We start from the raw sequence: 21218 nt of genomic DNA on the forward strand, positions 1-21218 counted from the left end.
GTAAAGGAATCCAATTGATTTTTGTATGTTTATCTTGTATCCTGAAACTTTGCTGAAATCTTCTGTTAGTTCCAATAGTTTTCTTATAAAAATATTCTTAATAAATTTCAACAAAGTTAGCTACAAAGCAAGTCTTTTAAATATTAATCAATTTTAGTTGAAAATATCCAAAGCCACTGTTTATATCATTGTTTGCTTAACTCTAAAGTCCTCCATTTTAAGTTCTTGTGAGCATCCTAGCCAAAATACTGACATTAACCCTTAATATATACACAAAAATCCTCAATTGACTTTGAGTAGGGCTTGTCTATGTCAGAGTCCTTCAGCTAATTAGGAGCGACATTTGCAGATGCTAAGAAGTGTGTCTTTATAATTTGATTTAATAAAAAGGACAAGCAATGCATTTCATTAATTCAGTTCTTTGAGCTCTAGGCCACTATAAGATTTTATGGCTAGAATTGCCAAATCTTGTTCAGGTCACTGGGTAAGAAGACTCAGCCATGGTGCTCTGGGATTGATCAGAATTAAGGAATCATTTAGGAAAAGTTGACTTTTTTCATGGGCTGAAGGTAACTTGCACTTAGAAAAAAAAATCAACATAGATTGGGGAATGTAGGAGTAGCAGCCATGGCACCTCTGAAATTTTTCAGATAGTCTAACACCATGAATTCAACAAGCATTTATTGAGAGTCTGGCACTTTTTTAGGAGTTAGGGACACAGGCAATGTATTTCACTGGATTTTGTAGTGGTCTCATCCTAGATATAAGCAATATACTGAGAATGAATTGCCACTTCCTAAGGAAAACTCCCAGGATTTCTGGGATAGATGTTCCTCTTATGTGTCCCTCTATTTCCCCACAATGTTATATTGTCATTGTTTATTATATTGTCCATCTCCCTGCATTAAACTGTATTTCAAGAGGGTAGGCACCCAGACCATCTTCCTAATCATTTTATCTCTAGTCCCTGACTGTTCCTTGCTCATAGTAAACCAAATTAAACCCATCGCTGTGGAGTTGATTCTAACTCATAGCAACCTTATAGGACAGAGTAGAACTGCCCCATAGGGTTTCTATGGCTGTAATCTTTAAGGAAGCAGACTGCCATATCTTTCTCCTGCAGAGTGACTGGTGGGTTCGAACCATGGACCTTTTGGTTAGCAGCTGGGAGAGTGTTAACCACTGCGCCACCAGGCTCTTTTGCTCAAAGTACATACTCAATAAACAAGCACTCAAGTATGGCTGGAAGAATAGTATAACAGCACAAAAGGCTTGAAAGAACTATTTTACACAAACTTTCTAGAGAGTATACTGGAAGCCAGCAAACGTTCTAGATGTTTTTCAAGGGAGGAATTATGAGGATAAAAGACAGGCTTTTGTACTAGATTACAATCCTGATTCCGTATAACCTTGAGTAAGTTTCTTAACCTTTCTCTGCCTCAATTTCCTTATTAGTAAAAAGGAGATGACTTCATAAGACTTTCTTGAGGAATCAATGAAATAATGCATGTAAAGTACCCAAAAGATTATCTGGTCTTTAGAGAGTACTCAATAATATCATGATTATAGTGATGATTCCAAGAATGAATGGGAGAACATAGTTTATTAATTATTGACTTGTCCAAAAGGCATCTACCGCTGATTAACAGCAAGAGCAAGGCACTTAGAAAAGCTCTTTTGAATCTGTAGTTTAGATTCCTGTTGTAAATAATAGAGAATATGATTGTCTTTAGTGAACATCAAAATTTCCTCACTTCTAAAATCTATATACCAGCACTTTGGCCATACCCGCATAAGATTGTGAAGAGCTGTGGAAAGGAAGAAACTGAAACAAACTCAGAAAACAAACAAACAAAAAGAAATAGAGGGAATCACTGCAATAGATCTGAAAAATGCTTGAGATATTACTTGGCCCAATTTGAGAGTATTCCCTTTGAGAAGGGGAGTGAGACAAGGATGCCCATTATCACCACTCTTATTCAATTTTATACTGGAAGTCCTAGTACAGCAGAACAAAACACTACCTGGTTGTGTGCCATCCTCACAATCATTGCTGTGTTTGAGTCCATGTTTACAGCCACGGTGTCAGTCCATCTCTTTGATGGTCTTCCTCTTTTTTGCTGACCGTCTACATTACCAAGCATGATGTTCTTCTCCAGGGACTGGTCCTTCCTGAAAAAAAAAATGTCCGAATTATGTGAGATAAAGTCTTGCCATCCTTGCTTCTAAGGAATATTTTGGCTGTAATTCTTCCAAGACAGATTTGTTTATTTTTCAGGCAGTTTATGTTATATTCAATATTCTTCTTCAGCACCAGAATTCAAATGCATCAATTCTTCTTCAGTCTTCCTTGTTCATTGTCCAGCTTTCACATACATATAAAGTAATTGAAAATACCATGGCTTTGGTCAGGCCCACCTTAGTCCTCAAAGTGACATCTTTGCTTTCTAACACTTTAAAGAAGTGTTTCGCAGCAGATTTGCCCAGTGCAGTAGGTCCTTTGATTGCTCGACTGTTGCTTCCAGGGATGTTGATTGTGGATCCAAGTAAAATGAAATCCTTGACAACTTCATTATTTTCTCCGTTTATCATGATGTTGCTTATTGGTCCAGTTGCAAGGATTTTTGTTTTATGTTGAGGTGTAATCCATACTGAAGACTGTAGTCTTTGCTCTTCATCAATAAGTGCTTCAAGTCCTCTTCACTTTCAGCAAGAAGGCTGTGTCACCTGCATATTGCAGGTTGTTTATGAGCCTTCCTCCAATCCTGATGGTGAGTTCTTCTTCATATAGTTCAGCTTCTCGGATTCTTTGCTCAGCATACAGATTGAATAAGTATGGTGAAAAGATACAACCCCAACGCACAGCTTTCCTGACTTTAAACCACACAGTATCCCCTTGTTCTGTTCGAATGACTACCTCTTGGTCTATGTACAGGTTCTGCATGAGCACAATTAAGTGTTCTGGAATTCCTGTTCTTCACAATGTTATCCATAATTTGTTATGATCCACACAGTCAAATGCCTTTGCATAGTCAATAAAACACAAATAAACATCTTTCTGGTATTCTCTGCTTTCAACCAAGATCTGTCTGACATCAGCAATGATATCCCTCATTCCATGGCCTCTTCTGAATACTGCTTAAATTTCTGGGAGCTCCCAGCTGATGTACTGCTGCAAACATTTTTGAATTGCGTTCAGGAAAATTTTACTTGTGTGTTATATTCATTATAGTGTTTGATAATTTTCACATTTTGTTGGATCACCTTTCTTTGGAACGGACACAAATATGAATCTCTTCCAGTTTGTTGGCCACATAGTTAGTTGTCTTCCAAATTTCTTGACATAATTGAGTGAGCACTTCCAGTGTTGCGTCCATTTGTTCAAAGGTCTCCATTGGTATTCTAGCAATTCCTGGAGGCTTATTTTTCGCCAATGCCTTCCGTGCAGTTTGGACTCCTTCCTTCAATACCATGGGTTCTTGCTCATATGATACCTCTGAAATGGTCAAACATTAACCAATTGTTTTTGGTACTGTGACTCTGTGTATTCCTTACATCTTCTTTTTATGTTTGCTGCATCATTTCATGTTTTGCCCATAGAATCCTTCAATATTGCACTCGAAGTTCGAATTTTTTCTTCAGTACTTTCAGCTTGAGAAATGCCAAGTGTGTTCTTCCGTTTTAGGTTTCTATCTCCAGGCCTTAGCACATTTCATTATAATACTTCACTTTGTCTTCTCAAGCCGCCCTTTGAAACCTCCTGTTCAGCTCTTTTACTTCATCATTTCTTCCATTCACTTTAACCGCTCTATATTCAAGAGCAAGTTTCAGAGTCTCTTTTGACTTCCATTTTTGTCTTTTCTTTCTTTCCTTCCTTTTTTTTTAATGACCTTTTGTTTTCTTCATGTATGAGGTCCTTGACGTTGTCCCGCAACTCATCTGGTCTTCAGTCATTACTGTTCAATGCATCAAATCTATTCCTGAGATGGTCTCTAAATTCAGGTGGGATATACTCACGTTTGTACTTTGGCTCCCGCGGACTTGTTTTAATTTTATTCAGCTTCAACTTGAACTTGCATATGAACAGTTGATGGTCTGTTCCACAGTCAGACCTGGCCTTGTTCTGATTGATGACACTGAGCTTATCCATCATCTCTTTCCACAGATATGGTCAATTTGATTCCTTTGTATTCCATCTGGCAGAGTCCACGTGTATAGTCGCTGTTTATGTTGGTGAAAAAAGGTATCTCCAATGAATAGTTCATTGGTCTTACCAAATTCTATCATGCCATCTCCGGCATCATTCCTATCACCAACTATTTTCCAACTACCGATCCTTCTTCTTTGATCCTTCAACTTTCGCATTCCAATCACCAGTAATTATCAATGCATCTTGATCGCACGTCTGGTTCATTTCAGACTGCAGAAGTTGGTAAAAATCTTCAGTGTCTTCATTTTTGGCCTAAGTGGTTGGTACGTAAATTTGAATGATATTCATATTAATGGATCTTCCTTGAGTTGTTGTTGTTGTTAGGTGCTGTCGAGTTGATTCGGAATCATATACAACAGAATGAAATACTATCCAATCCTGCACCATCCTCACGATTGTTGCTGTGTTTGAGCCCATTGTTGCAGCCACTATGTCAATCCATCTCATTGAGGGGTTTCCTCTTTTTCACTGACACTCTATTTTACTAAACATGATGCCCTTCTCCAGGGACTGGTCCCTCCTGATAACATGTCCAAAGTATGTGAAACAAAGTCTCACCATCCTTGCTTCTGCTGAGCATTCTGGCTGTACTTCTATCAAGACCGATTTGTCCGTTCTTCTGGAATTCCATGGTATATTCAATATTCTCCGTCAACACCATAATTCAAAAGCATCAATTCTTCTGTCTTCCTTATTTATTGTCCATCTTTCCCATACACATGAGGCATTTGAAAACACCATGGCTTGGGTCAGGTGCACCTTAGTCCATAGAGTGACTTATTTACTTTTTAACTCTTTAAAGAGATCTCTTACAGCAGATTTGTCCAATGCAATGCATCATCTGATATCTTGACTGCTGCTTCCATGGGCGTTGATTGTAGATCCAAGTAAAATGAAATCCTTGACAACTTCAATTTTTTCTTCATTTATCATGATATTGCTTATTGGTCCAGCTGTGAGGATTTTTGCTTTCTTTACATTGATGTGTAATCCACACTGAAGGCTGTGGCCTTTGATCTTCATCAATAAGTGCTTCAAGTCCTCTTCGCTTTCAGCAGGCAAGGTTGTGTCATCTGCATATTGCAGGTTGTTTAAGAGCTTTCCCCCAAGCTTGTTGCTGAGTTCTTCTTCATATAGTCCAGCTTCTGAGATTATTTGCTTAGCATACAGATTGAATAAGTATGGTGAAAGGATATAACCCTGACCCACACCTTTCCTGACTTTAGTGGTATCCCCCTGTTCTGTTTGAACAACTGCCTCTTGATCTATGTACAGGTTCCTCATGAGCACAATTAAGTGTTCTGGAATTCCCATTCTTCACAACGTTGTTCATAATTTGTTATGATCCACACAGTCAAATGCCTTTGCATAATCAATAAAACACAGGTAAACATCTTTCTGGTATTCTCTCCTTTCAACCATGATCCATCTGACATCAGCAGTGATATCTTTGTTCCACATCCTCTTCTGAATCCAGCTTGAATTTCTGGCAGTGCCCTGTCAATTACTGTTGTAATTGCTTTTGAATGATCTTCAGCAAATTTTTACTTGTGTGTGATATTAATGATATTGTTCAATAATTTCCAAATTCTGTTGGATCTCCTTTCTTTGGAATGGGTACAGATATGGATCTCTTCCAGTCATTTGGTCGAGTAGCTATCTTCCAAATTTCTTGGCATAGACAGTGAGCACTTCCAGCTCTGCATCTGTTCGTTGAAACATCTCAGTTGGTATTCTGTCAGTTCCCAGAGCCTTGTTTTTCTCCAGTGCCTTCAGTTTAGCTTGGACATCTTCCTTCAGTACCATCAGTTCTTGATCGTATACTACTTCCTGAAATGGTTGAATGTTGACCAATTCTTTCTGGTACAGTAACTGTATGCATTCCTTCCATCTTCTTTTGATGCTTCCTGTGTAGTTTAATATTTTCCCTGTAGAATCTTTCAATAGACGTATGGAGTGTTTCCTATCATTGACAACACTGTACTTCAGGATAGAACTTAAAATGTTGTTTTTGACAAAGAATGTGACACTGTTCCTCTTCAGTTTGTCATTCCTGGTATAATAGACCCTAAGACTGTCCAATTTAAAATGGCCGATACCAGTCCATTTCAGCTCACTAATGCCTAGGATATCCATCTTTATGCATTCCATTTCATTTTCGACAACTTGCAATTTTCCTAGATTCATACTTCATGCATTCCACATTCTGATTATTAATTGATGTTTGCAGTTGTTTCTTCTCATTTTGAATCATGTCATGTCAGCAAATGAAAGTCCTGAAAGCTTGACTCCATCCATTTCATTAAGGTCAACTCTACTTTGAGGTAGTAGCTCTTCCCCAGTCATATTTTGAATGCCCTCCAACTTGAGGGGTTCATCTGTCAGCACTATATCAGACAATGCTCCACTGATATTCATAAGGTTTTCACTGGCCAATGTTTTTAGAAGTAGATCACCAGGTCCTTCTTCCTTGCCTGTCTAAGTCTGGGAATTCCACTGAAACCTGTCCACCATGGGTGACCCTGCTGGTATTTGAAATACCAGTGGCATAGCTTCCAGCAATACAGTAACACACAAGCCACCACAGTAAAACAAACTGACAGACAAGTGGTGGAAAATGTACTAGACAGCCACAGTAATCAAAACGGCCTGTTACTGGTTCAATGACAGACACACAGACCAGTGGAATAGAATTGAGAACCCAGAAGTAAATCTACCCATCTATGGGTTGCTGCCCCCATGTGTCTGTCAGTTTGTCCTACTTTGGGGGCTTGCATGTTGCTGTGATGCTGGAAGCTATGCCACCAGTATTCAAATACCTGCAGGGTCACCCACGAGGGACAGGTTTCACCTGAGCTTCCAGACTAAGACAGACTAGGAAGAAGAATCTGGCAGTCTACTTTTGAAAAGATTTAACTAGTGAAAAGCTTATGAATAACAGCTGAACACTGTGTGATATAGTGCCGGAAGATGAGCTCCTCAGGTTGGAAGACACTCAAAAGACGAGTGGGGAAGAGCTGCCTCCTCAAAGTAGAGTCGACCTTAATGACATGGATGGAATCAAGCCTTCAGGACCTTCATTTGCTGATGTGGCACAGCTCAAAATGAGAAGAAACAGCTGCAAACCCATTGATAATCAGAACGTGGAATGTACAAAGTATGAATCTAGGAAAATTTGAAGTCATCAAAGAACGAACAGATCTGTCCTGGAAGAAATACAACCAGAATGCTCCTTAGAAGTAAGGATGGCGAGACTATATCTCACATACTTTGGACATGTTGTTAGGTAAAGTAGAGGGTCATTGAAAAAGAGGAGGCCCCTTAGTGAGATGGATTGACACAGTGGCTGCAACAATGGGCTTAAGCATAACAACAATTGTGAGGATGGCGCAGGACCAGGCAGTGTTTCATTCTGTGGTACATAAGGTTGCTATGAGTGGGAACCGACTCAATGGCACCTAACAACAACAACACGGGCAGCTGATCTTCAACAAGGGGTCAAAGTTCATTCAATGGGGAAAAAACAGTCTCTTTAACAGATGGTGCTGGCAAAACTGTGTATCTATTTACAGAAAAATGAATCACGATCCATACCTCACATCATACACAAAAACTTACTCAAAATAGATCAAAGACCTAAATGTTATATCTAAAACTATTAAGTTACTAGAATATAACATAGGGACAAAACTAGGGGACCTAATTTTAGGCATATATAGTCAATCAAACACAACTAATAATGCACAAACAACAGAAGGTAAATTAGATAACTGGGACCCCCCGAAAGTTAAACACTTATGCTCATCAGAAGACTTTACCAAAAGAATAAAAAGAGAACCTACAGACTGGGAAAACAATTTTTGAGAATGGCATATCTGACAAGGCTCTAATCTCTAAAATATATGGAAAACTTCAACAACTCAACAACAAAAATACACATAATCCAATCAAAAATGTTCAAAGTTCACGAAGAAATAGTTCACCAAAGAGGATGTTTAGGCAGTCAACAAACACAGGAAGAGATTCTCATGGTCATTAGCCATTAGAGAAATGCAAATGAGAACTACAATGAGATACTACTCCTGCAAAAATAGTAATGATAAAAAAAAACCCAAAAAACAGAAAACAACAAATGTTGGTGAGATTGTGGGGAAATTGGAACTCTTACATGCTGCTGTTGGGAGTGTAAAATGGTATAACCACTATGGAAAATGATATGACAGTTCCTCAAAAGCTAGAAATATAAATGCCTTCGGATTCAGTAATCCCACTCCTAAGTATATATCAAGAGACATAACACCAGTGACATGAATAGACATATGCACAGCTATGTTCACTGCAGCATTATTCATGATAGTAAAAAATGGAAACAACGTAAGTGCCCATCCACAGGTGAATGGATAAACAAATTGTGTACGTACATACAATGGAATACTATGCAACTATAAAGAATAATGAGTCTGCAAAACATCTTATAACATGGATGAATCTGGAAGATATTATGCTGAGTGAAATAAGTCAATCAGGAAAGGACAAATATAGTATGGTCTCACTATTATAAAAAGTCAAGAATAGGTATACACACGGAAAGCAACATTCTTTGATGATTAATAAGGATGGGCGGGAGAGGAAAGGGAAATCACTTTCTAGATGGTAGACACTTATTATTTCTGGTAATGGGAAAGGTAATACCAAACATCGGTGAAGTCTGTACAACTCAACCAAGATAAACGAAGAAACAAGGAAATGTGCAAGAAAAGAGACAGTTTTGGTAAATATTATAACATATACAATTTCATGGCAACAATAACAACCAAAAAATATGAATATGGTTATATAGGTAGATATGTATGCATATATATGTATAGGAAGGCACATGCAAGTACATGTATGTGCATATATAGGTGTACCAGTAGGCATATGTATGTACATGTTTGTGTGTGCTGCATATGTATTTATATATAATAAATCACATAGGAGACACAGCTATGGAGACTTTCTAGACCTATCCAAACACCTCACAGGACTGGTTTACTGGGTTAAAAGGCTTAGAACCATCATCTCGGGAGACAACTCAGTCAATTAGCATAATGTAGTCATAAAGATAATATTCTCCATCCTAGTTTGGTGAGTAGCATCTGGGATCTTAAAAGCTTGTGAGCAGCCGTCTAAGATACAACTATTGGTCTTTACTTGGCTGGAGCAAAAGAGAACAAAAGAAACCAAAGGCTCAAAGAAGAAACTAGTCCACAGGCCTCTTCTAGTCTGAGACCAGAAGAACTAGGTGGTGCCCGGCTACCACTGCCAACTGTTCTTACCAGGGAAAGAATAGAAGGTTCCAGATAGGATGGGAGAAAAAAGCAGAACAAAATTCAAATTCCTAAAAATGGCCAGAATTATTGAACCAATAGAAACTGGAGGAACCCCTAAAATTATCACTCTAAGATATCCCTTGAACTAGGAACTGAAGCAACTCCTGGAGGTCACCTTTCAGACAAATAATAGATTGGCTTGTAAAATAAACAGTATCACCCGTGAGTGATGTGCTCCCTTAAACAGTCAACTATTTGAGACCAAACAGTCAACATTTACCCAAAAGCAAAGATGACCAAGGCAAGGAGCGGAAGGGAAACTAGATTAATGGAAACAGAACAAACAAAATGGATATGATGAGAATGCTGACACATTGTGAAAATTATAACCAGTGTCATGGAACAATTTGTATAAAAATTTTTAAATGGGAACCTAATTTGCTGTGTAAACTTTCACCTAAAACACAATACAATATTTCAAAAAAGAAATGTAACTATTATATTTAATAAGCAGAATGAAACAGGTGCATCTGACAATAAATATGTTCTTCATTCTTCTTGCACCTTCAAACCCAATGAATGTCAAGGCTCACTGGTGTACTGAGAGTACTTTCAAGAGATAGGGAGTGAGGAAAGCGGGACAGGGAAGGGGGAAAAGCTGAGCAAGGTGAGATCTCAGCTGGAGTCTAGTTTTGCTAAATTCCACTAGGAATTTTACCACAGAGTTGGCCCAAATTGTGGAGAGCAGGCTGGTGTTTTTTATCTCTGAATTAGCCAGTCAGTCATTGAGGAGGGGTGAGGGTTGTATTATCTCTTAGGCAAAATGGATGTGTTTTGCAAAGACTATTCTCTTGAGAAGGGGGCAGCTGTGAGCCAACACAGCACTGTAAAGCAATTAGGGAAGGGCACTATAGATGTTTTTGTTCTAAAAACCAGACATTCTCACCAGCAGTATCAGCATTGCCTAGGATCTTGTTAGAAATGCAAATTTTGGGGCCCTATCCCAGACCTACTGAATCAAAAACTCTGGGAATGGAGCCCAACGGTATGCGTTTTAGCAAACTTTCCAGGTGATGCTAATGTATGCTCAAATTTGAGAGTCTTGGTTCCAAATGATAGTACTCTTCCTCTGAATTACCAAATACCACTGACTCCGTAGATGGGAGCTGCAGAGGTAACATGACTTACGGTGAATGAAAAGTGCATCAGCTTACTGGCAAAATATTATCCCTGTAATGCCAACCAAGTGTACTGTCTTTCTGACTCAGACTTAAAGGAAACAAGTGGTACCAAAGTAATATTGCATGACTGTCAAGTGAATTGGAAAAATAAGGCACTAGAATAGGATGTTTATTTCCCATACAATTAGAGTACAATTAATATTTAGTATTTAATCAGGGCCTCTAACCCTCAGGCCACTGGATTCCCTTCTTACTTCTACTTAATACTATCCAATTAGCCTGTCCTCTTTCCGTTGTAACTAAGGCCCATGCCTCCTACCTAATCTTGTCATCTATAGAGCTATGCAGCTTGGTTTCTAGCCAAAGAATCTGATCACTTTTCCTAAACTTTCATTAGCCCTCTTCACTCAGAGCAACAACTATTCTTCGTACGTCCTAAAAAATATTGACTGGACATAGCTGTGGCTCTGTTCAGCTGGGAATATAGAGAATCATGAAAGCTAGAATTCTCAACTAACTTTCAAAGGTGAACACAAAGTTCTGCCATTTTTAACTTAAACATGCTCACATAAAATGCCCCATTTCTCTATCTTATTTATACTTTTTACTGAGGGAGCTTGAGTGCTCCAAAATGTAAATCCTTCTAAATAACAACAGGAATTGAGAAAATGGGGAAAATCAGCCTTCTGAACTGGAAACGAACTCTGAATTACATGTTGTTAGTACCAATCATACGATGCCAGATATTTTTGTTTTTCTCTCTTCCCAGTACTGCTTCATCCTCTAATCAAACTCTTAGTCTATAAATATAATGGAGATATCTAGATACAATACTTTGTTCTTCATTCACAAAGTAACCTCAAACACACTATCACAAAATGCATCAGCATTACCGAAGTCAATACTTTTAAGTTTTTTCTTTCATTTAAACTTTCAAAGTATAATTTGAAAAGACAGGATTTCCACCTGAGATCCTTTCCAAAAGCTAGGCTAAAATTTGAAGCATAACAGATTCCTGAGAATATGATTTCAAAAGGTTCTAGAATCATTGGTAAGAGAGAAGAAATTGGTTCCTTTAAACTTTAAAATGTCAATAGTATCTTGAAAATTTTTGGAGGAAAAAAACCATTTTTGTTTATGAAGATTATTGTGTAATGTATAAAAGGTGATGTTTTAGTGGAAAATATAAGCTCAATTTGAATGTTTAAAGCATTCATGGTTTGTTGAGTACAACATTATTCATGTTTCCTCTTAGTATGCAATGTAAATTATGTTAATAAGATTCATTTATAGTGGTACATTTCTATATTGTAACCAGCTTGTGAATCCAAAATTTAGAAGTTTCTATTCATCAACATGAACTGTATAGCTAAATGGCTTTTGTGTTATCTGAAATTTTGCTACAGTGGTTTTTTCAAATGTATATCGTAATGTTCTGTCTTACACTTTACTACTGAGTATATGAAAGCACTAATTATGATTGGGCCTCCGCAATAAATGTATTTTCTTAATTATTTAACAGAAGAATTCTCAATACCATTCAATACTATAATTCCCATGTTAGTACTTTCAATCCAATGGAAACTAAAGTTGGATTTTTGAATTAACTGTTCTTTTTGATGGTTTGTTTTCTTTCACAGAGCTCAACTTCTTGATTATAAGAAGGCTCTGCAGTTGACCAGGTATCTCACAAAGGAAGAGGATTTTTTGCCATGGCAGAGAGTCATTTCAGCAATAACCTATATCATTAGCATGTTTGAAGATGATAAAGAGCTATACCCTCAGATTAAGGTGATGTTAATGATATGATATCTTATGAATGTAAATGTTTAGCCATTAGTAGAATCAGAAAGTTTCTGGGAGAAGTTGCTCCTGGGGGAACACGAGACACAAAAGCATATTTGCCTGCCAAGTGAAATCAGAGGAAAGAGCAATGACTCAACTAATCAAAGCAAGAGATGATACCTTTTCTTTTTCAACTTGCAGTTTATCTGTACTTGCGGTTCAGTGTACCACATAAAGATGTGTTAGTGTCAGAAGGAATACAATAATTAACATTTTACTTAAAATAACATTGTAAACCGTAGATATTAACTAGATCCTATTTTCAATGAATTTATCTACATTAAAATGAATTTACTCTTATCAAAATATAACATTTTATTTCCTTATTCTTACTGTTGTTATTTTTACAGTGAGAAATTTTATCATAAGATAGTCTTTTTTTACAGTGAGAAATTTTATCATAAGATAGTCATTCCGGATGCTTTTTTTTGCTTTGTGATTTCTGTAGCACTTTGACAGAACACTTGTAATTTTAGACAAATTCTCAATTCAAATCTCTAGGTCTTCCATCTACTAAATGAAAGACCTTGGGAAGATGGTTCAAAATTCATAAATCTTAATTCCCTTTGTAAAACAGAAATGTCAGCATTTGCCTACCTATGGTAATGGGGTAGTGAGGATCAAATAATATAAAAGTCCTTTGTAAATCCTTAGACAATATAAACATGTTAGTTATATTATAATACGATATTATTATAATTTTATCAATACTTGCACCATCTTCTTAGTGCAGGAAGTCTGTTATGCGTTATTCTGTTACACATGTTAACTAAGAAATGGAATTTAAAAGAGATCTACCCAAAGTTTTATAAAATATTAGAGAAAGGCCCCGGATAGTTCATAACTTTCATAACTTCAGAATTGTAGCAAAATTTCCATGTGATGAAACTGAGTACGTCCCTTTCCTAAAGACAGGCCCAAAGTTCTATGAACTAATTTAAAAAAAAAAGAAAAAATATTGTAACAGGGGGCTGTAGATTATAATAAATGGTAGACTGTGGATAAATAGTAAGTTATTACTAATTTTACATGTGCCTTTTTTTTTCAGAGTTACTTCCAAGGTCAAGTGAAGCCCATTGCAAGTAGTCTGGGATGGAATGATGCTGGAGACCACCTAACAAAGTTATTTCTTATCTTTTTAAAACTAATCTACATTTAACATTTACTTGTGTGTATTAAGACCCGTTGAAAAATGTTCAAGGCCCAAGTTTTGTGCTTGTTTGTTTGTTTTCTAAGGTTACTCCGGGCCTCTGTGTTAGGGCTGGCGTGCAAGATGGGAGATAGTGACGCTTTGAACAATGCTTCCCAGTTGTTTGAGCAGTGGCTAAGTGGAAGTGTAAGGTGACTATTCAGCATGTTTTCATTTATAAAGACCTTAAGCTGGAGAAATGAGTAATTGGAATCTCTGACACTTTGTTTCTCCTTGGAGTCTTCCTGTAAATCTTAGGCTTCTGGTATATCGGTATGGGATGCAGAACTCTGGCAATGAGACTTCATGGAACTACACTCTTGAGCAATACGAGAAAACATCATTAGCTCAAGAAAAAGAAAAACTGCTGTATGGATTAGCATCAGTGATGAACACTACTCTATTGTCAAGGTAAACTGGGGCTTTTATTTTATTTTGTTGATTTTGCTGTGTGCTGTCAAGTCCATTTGGACTCATAGCAACTCTGTCTGACAGAGTAGAACTGTGCCACAGGGTTTTCTAGGCTGTAATCTTTACGGGAGCAGATCACCATGTCTTTTCTCCTGTGGAGTGACTGGGGGGTTCAAATTGCTGACCTTTCAGTTAACTGCAAAGCGCTTAACCGTTGCACCACCAGAGCTCCTTTTATTTCACTTAGAAGACTGGTATTTAATATTTCACGTGCCACAGTCTCTTCAAAACCAGTTGCCGCTTAGTCAGGTCCAATTCATGGCAACCCGATGTGTGTCACAGTAGAACTGAGCCCCATAAGTTTTTCAACGGCTGATTTTTCAGTAGTAGGTCACCAGGACTTTCTTCCAAGGTGCCTCTGGGTGGACTTGAACTGCCAACCTTTTGGTTAGCAGCCAAGTGTGTTAACTGTTTGCACCACCCAGAAACTCCCTTTAAGCCTCTAATTATTAAAGTATGGTGTCCATTTCCAAAAAAAAAGCCATTAAAATTGTTGTCCCTCCAAGAAACAAAATATTATGTAAGAGTTGTTTAAACAATAAAAAAATGTAGACTCGTATAAAAAAAGTTTGGTAGCAGGCAGTTTCCAATTTTGTGCACCAGCTCAATATTTTCATCAAGTACTCAGCTCTGTCTCTTTCGGTTCTGTCATCCTCAACACGTTGAACGTCTCATGACCTCCAGAGCCAAGCATTATATCTTCACACAAACAGATTCAATAGGAGAAGGATAAGTGTGAAAGAGTTTCTTCTCACAATGCCATGTCTTTTATGCCATGAGGACAATTCTTTCCACTTCTTTTCATAATCCAAAACTGGTAAAGTGACTACCACTTGATTATTCCCTGCCTAAGATGCACTTGAATTCCTTTCACTGATTTTAGACAAATCATGATTCTCTGGGGCAGGGGTGGCAGTTTACCTACCCTAGGATCAAGGATCTCTAATGATGCTGAACAAAACTGGGCTCTGTTGGCAGAGGAGGAGGAGTGTCTGCCACAATGTGTATACACACAAATTATGAATTTATATTCCACTCAAAAGGTACACAGACCACTTTGAAGATCATCTACGCATCTTCTTCCACTCCATACCTATGCTCCAAATCAACTAACTTTTGTTTTAATTCATTTTTTTGCTTAGTTATGGTTTCTCTGTTATTTACTTCATTTATTTAACCAACACTTATGGTGTTCTTTCTATGTATAGGCATATAGATTATGTGAATAAAACAAAAAGGTGTATTCCCAAAAGAATTGAAACAAATACTAAAACAGACACTTATACACCAATGCTCAATGCAGTTTTATTCACAATAGCCAAAAGGTAGAAACAACTCAAATGTCCATCAACAGATGAATGGATAAAGATTAGTATATACATACAATGGAATATTATTTAGCCATAAAGAGAAATGAAGTTCTGATACATACTATGACATGGATGAACCTTGAAAACATTATTCTTCATAAAATAAGTCAGTCACAAAAGGATGGTATTGTATGATCCCAGTTACATGCAATATCTATAATAGGCAAATGCATAGAGACAGAGGGTAGATTAGTAGCTATCCGGGTCAGGGAGAAGGGCAAATATTGAGTTATTGTTTAATGGGTACAGAGTTTCTGTTTGGAGAAATTAAAAAGATTTGAAAAATCGTGGCTGTGGTTGTACAACACGGTGAATATAATTAATGCCAGTGAATAGTACACTTAAAAATGGTTAAAATGGCAGATTTTGTGTTATATATATTTTACCACAATAAAGAAAAGTTAAAAAAATGAATAAGAGTATCTGTCCTTGAGAAACTTACAGCTTCATGGCAGAGGCAGAATGTAAACAGTAAATTACAATGCAGGAGTATATATGCTATAATGAAGAGTCTTCAGTCTTCTCTCTAGGTGTGCCAATTATCAGTGTATTGCCTTTCAGCTCTAAATCCACCTTCCTTTGCCATGCTTTGTAATACTTGGACTCCATCCAGCTTCTCTTGCCAACTGGAGTGTTAGGCTTTGTCACTTGAGGGTTCTGGAAGGATATTGCAAGGCATAGCAAAGAAAGGTGCTTTTCTTCCTGTTTCCAGTGTGTTCTTCATGCTCCTATGGTGCAGATGCCATTGGCAGTAGGGTACCTGGGTGCTCACCATCTTGTGAAGTACCTTTTCACCCCAGTGGGTGGCTTTCTATTCACCAGCCCAGACCTATGAAAAGAAGGGCTAAGTGGAAGCACCTAGAATATCCTAGTGGTGCAATGGTTAAGAGCTTGGCTGCTAACCAGAAGGTTGGCAATTTAAATCTGCCAGCTGATCCTTGGAAGCCCTATAAGGCAGTTCTACTCCGTCCTGTAGGGTTGCTATGAGTCAGAATCAGCTTGACAGCAATGGGTTTGTTTTTTTGGTACCATGATAGTAAACCAGAGCAACACTATATCCTTTGGGAGATTGTAGAGATTAGTTTCACCATCAAAAACTTGAAAGTTTCAAGCATACTGATACTTATCACATCCCCATTTAAGTAGCCTGTACAAAAATTGGATGGATCATAATGACTGTGAGGTATCATAGAAGTATTTAGGTGGTGAACCCAATTGCAGTTGCTGCACCAGATGTAATATGTTAACTAAAGCAAATCAACACACACATGCAGCTATTGATCTGACATATGTCCTTTTCTGTGTAACAATATGTAAGGACCACCATGAAAAGTTTGCTTTTGCTTGTCAGGGCCAACAATACACCTTCACAGTCTTACCTCATAGGTATGTCAGCTCTTCTCTCTGCCATAGTATAGTCCATCAAGATCTCGATCATCTTGGCATTGCACAAAACATTAAACTGACCTATTACTCTGATGACATTATGTTAATGAGAAAATTATCAAGTAGTTTAGATACATTAGTAATATTCTTGTGAACTAGAAAGTAGAAGATAAATTGTACAAAAATTCAAGGTCCCACCACCTTAGTGAATTTCTAGAAGTTCAGCAACCTAGAGCATGTCAAGATATCCCCTCCAAGGTGAAAGAAAAGTTACTTCACCTACCACAAAAAAAGATTTTTTAGTGAGCTTAGTAAGCTTTTTTGGATTTTCAGTGTGCTATCCCACATTTCGGAGCCGTGGTGGCATAGTGGTTAAGAACTTGGCTGCTAACCAAAAGGTCAGCAGTTCAAACCTACCAAGTCACTCCTTGGAACTCTATGGGACAGTTCTACTCTGTCCTATAGGGTTGCTATGATTTGGAATTGGCTCGACGGCAATGGGTTTGGTTTTTTTTTTTTTTTTTAATCCCACATTTCAGTGTATTACTTTAACTTGTCTACAAAGTCTTCCAGTTTTGAATGGGGACCAGAGCAAGGTTCTGCAATTAGTCCAGGCTGAATAAAAGCTTGCCATGAATTCCTTCTTATCTGAAACATTTAGTAAATGTGTCATTTTCATATGAGTGTAGATTTACTCACACAGCTGCAAATGCAAAGAAAATTTACCTTTGACTGAACTGATTGTTTTGAAGAGTTCCACATGTTCAGGTGATGAGCCAGTAAAATGGGAAATAAGTAATTTTGACTATTATTGTCTGTCAATCTAGTTTTTAAATCAGTTGTTAAACTAGAATTCTAGTTTAAATGGTCTCTTTTGAGTAAATGTTCCTTCTTCTAGAGTTCTTTGTCTTCTACATTTTCCTTCTGTATAGGAAAAGGTAAGTCACCTGGTGTGGATGAAGAAAGATACCTCTGGTCCTTGCTGAGTTTTGCCTTAAGGTGTTTACCTATTATGGTCCTGGACTAGAGCCCACTGACTTTACACTGATCATGTTTTACCTGCTGGAGCACTGTCTGTCATCCAGAGATGAAGGTTGCAGCCTCAGTAATTTGCCTCTGTTCACTAAGTATTGTGCTGTGTGGCATTTTTGTCTTCCCAGCAGCTCCCTTAGCATCCCTACATCTTATTGCTAGGCTGAAGAAAGTTCTAGGTCCCCCTACATAGTAACCACAAATCAAAGGAACAGGAACGTGACCTCAAACTTATTACTCTATTTTCCTCTCTCTGTCTAGAATGTACTATCACTCCCATACCATGTTGGACAAAGCACAAAAGTAGATATTGAACTCTAGGGATTAGATGGACCAATGTTTCCCTCAAAGCCAGCGTTTTCTTCAGTCTTACTTAGGGTAAAGTCTTCAAGCCTGGCTCTTCATGTATTAATAAAAATATAATAAATTAAAAATACAGTTTCTCTTTGACAAAGGCTGACTCTCAAAACTATCATCTCACAACTCAAGCTGAACAGTGATCCTTTGTTCTAGGTATTATTTTGTATCCTCCTAAAGACAGGAAAGAAGTGAGTCAGTGGGTAGGAAGTCATGGAGCAACAAGACTTGGAGAATATGAAAATATATATGATCTATCAGCATATAGTCAGGACGTGTTTACAGTCATGTGAAATATCTCATATGACAGCTATGGGAAGAACATGGCCTGAAATTGGATACAGTTCAATTGGATATTTCTAGTCAACAGGTGGCATTCCAGATAATGGTTTGTTGTTCTCTTTGTTTGATACCGCCTGCATATTTTCTTCTTTTTCTCTTCGGTGTGCTTTTTCTGATATCAATATGATATCTGAAATAGCATATTAGCAGAGATAATGGATCATAGTTTTTTCCTTCCAGAGACACAATATGCTAGTTAATTTTAACATTGGTTTTTGAGATGCCTTTCTTATAATGAATAAAATAGGTGCTTATCTTATCTGGAAACACTTTTTGAATAATAATATGCAGTTGTAAGATATTATGCTAGAAATGCAACTGTAGGTACAGTTCTGGCATAAATTTAATAAAATCTATCCATTTGGTCATCTAATTTATCTTGGATTTATTTGTGTTATGCTATAATTATATCAACCAATCTAACCATACAGGTTGCATTTGAAGGTTACTTCTTACAGTCTAGGGAAGGTCAAACTAGGCTTAAGTGTTATCCTATGGAAAAACAAGAGTATAAATATTTTCCCTTAATTTATTGGCTCCTTTTTTTAGTTCAGGGAGTAGTAGTGAGTGAAGTACTTCTATTCAATAAATGCTGTCCTAGTCATCTAGTGTTGCTATAACAGAAATACAATTGGATGGCTTTAACAAAGAGAAGTTTATTTTCTCACAGTCCAGTAGGCTAGAAGTCTGAATTCAGGGTGCCAGCTCCAGGGGAAGGCTTCTCTCTCAGCTCTGGAGGAAGGTCCTTGTCATCAGTCTTCCCTTGGTCTGGGAGCATCTCAGCGCAGGAACCTCAGGTCCAAAGGACATACTCTGCTCCTGGCACTGCTTTCTTGGTGGTATGAGGTCCCCATGTCTCTCTGCTCTCTTCTCTTTTTTATATCTCAAAAGAGATTGGCTTAAGATACTACCTCATCTTGTAGACCTCATCAGTATAACTGCTGCTAATCTATCTTATTACCTCATAGTGCTAGAGTTTACAACACATAAGGAAATCACATCAGATTTCAAAATGTTACATAGTCATACAATACTGGGAATCATGACCCAGCCAAGCTGACAGATATTTTTGGGGGACACAATGCAATCCATGACAAATGCTATATTTTTTTTAATTAATGATTAAAATTCTGTTCTTTATTGTTTGTGGTACTTGCAAAATAATTTATTTTTTAAGGTTTGTATAATTTAAATTTCACTAGTCCTCAAACTGATGTTGTTCTTTAAAAGCAGTTAAATGTATTAGAAAATTTTAACTTGTCTTTCATCATTTGTCATATTTAATTACCTTTGTCAGTTGGTGCCTCAAGAACTGAACTGTTGGAATGAAAGCCATGTTCTATTGGAGTTTAGCGAAGGGTGAACATTAAAAGTTCATTTTCAAATTGTTTTTCTGTTTGACTTCTCTTAGGTATTTGGAAATGCTCAAGAACTCAACCATTATTAAAAGTCAGGATGTGTTTACAGTCATCAGATATATCTCATATAACAGCTATGGGAAGACCATGGCCTGGAATTGGATACAACTCAACTGGGAATATCTAGTCAACAGGTGGGATGATCGGATAATGGTTTGTTGTTCTCTTTGTTTAATACCATCTGCAGATTTTCTTCTTTTTCTCTTTGGTGTAGTTTCTCTGATATCAATACAATATCTGAAATGGCATATTAACAGAGACAAAGGAGCATGGTATTTATCTTCCAGGGAAATGATATGCTAGGTAATTTTAAGCACAATTCCTTTTCTTGATCAAATTTATTGTTTCTAGTGATCAAATAGGACTCTGAGATACGGAGATATGACTGAACTGCATTATTTTTCATTTGGTTAAAACAAGTTAATATAATCCTACCTGTTATGCCAGCACCTAACACATATTAGTCCTCAGTTAATATTTAATGAAAACTGAATGAGAATTCCTGGACCTGGGTTCAAATTAGAGTCTTATATCTTACTGAGCTTTTATGAGTAATAGCGTATTTCTCTTGACCAGATAATTAAACTTGAGGTATCTTTAATAGCACTTAAAAGGGACCTATATTTCCAAGGCAACAGCAGTTTTAAAATGAGAAATAGTAGAACGAGAGCAAAACAAAGGAAAGAGAAGTTTTTCCAAAATTCTTGTTTATTCAGCCCCATGGAGAAGAAATACTGCATTCTCGATCTCAGTCCTCCAGATTTAATGCTCAGTCTCCATTAAAAATGTATGTCTTTGACAGAGTAAAAAAAGTTACGAATATCCCAAATAAATGTGTAAACATTGACCAAAAGACTTTTACCATCTATAATCCCCACACTAGAAAACAGCCTCTGTTATCCCCTCCTGGTCTCTCCTGTCTACTCAGCAGCATAGCCTAGCTGATAAAAACGACTGCTTTATGAGAAATACCAATGGCGAAGATAAATTTTATCTTTTTTCTTTTCTACCCTGCAACTCACCAGAATGCCAGTGTGTTCATTGCATTTCTCTTTCTGCCAGATAATATCTCTAGTCCTGAACCGTTGTTTCTGCCTATTTGTGA

General features: G+C 37.3%; 1 protein-coding gene across 1 annotated transcript in view; it reads left to right on the top strand.

Annotated features, from left to right (window-relative positions):
• Nucleotides 1–21218, top strand: part of ENPEP (glutamyl aminopeptidase) — a 115329-nt gene that overhangs the window by 85161 nt on the left and 8950 nt on the right. The window contains exons 14-18 of the mRNA XM_004380259.1: nucleotides 12344–12494; nucleotides 13597–13670; nucleotides 13785–13889; nucleotides 13978–14148; nucleotides 20107–20247. Of these exons, the coding sequence (XP_004380316.1) occupies nucleotides 12344–12494; nucleotides 13597–13670; nucleotides 13785–13889; nucleotides 13978–14148; nucleotides 20107–20247 (642 nt within the window). The remainder of the gene's footprint in view (nucleotides 1–12343; nucleotides 12495–13596; nucleotides 13671–13784; nucleotides 13890–13977; nucleotides 14149–20106; nucleotides 20248–21218) is intronic.

The sequence above is a fragment of the Trichechus manatus genome, unplaced genomic scaffold (assembly GCF_000243295.1).
Source record: "Trichechus manatus latirostris isolate Lorelei unplaced genomic scaffold, TriManLat1.0 scaffold00071, whole genome shotgun sequence".
NCBI classification, from domain to species: Eukaryota; Metazoa; Chordata; class Mammalia; order Sirenia; family Trichechidae; genus Trichechus; species Trichechus manatus.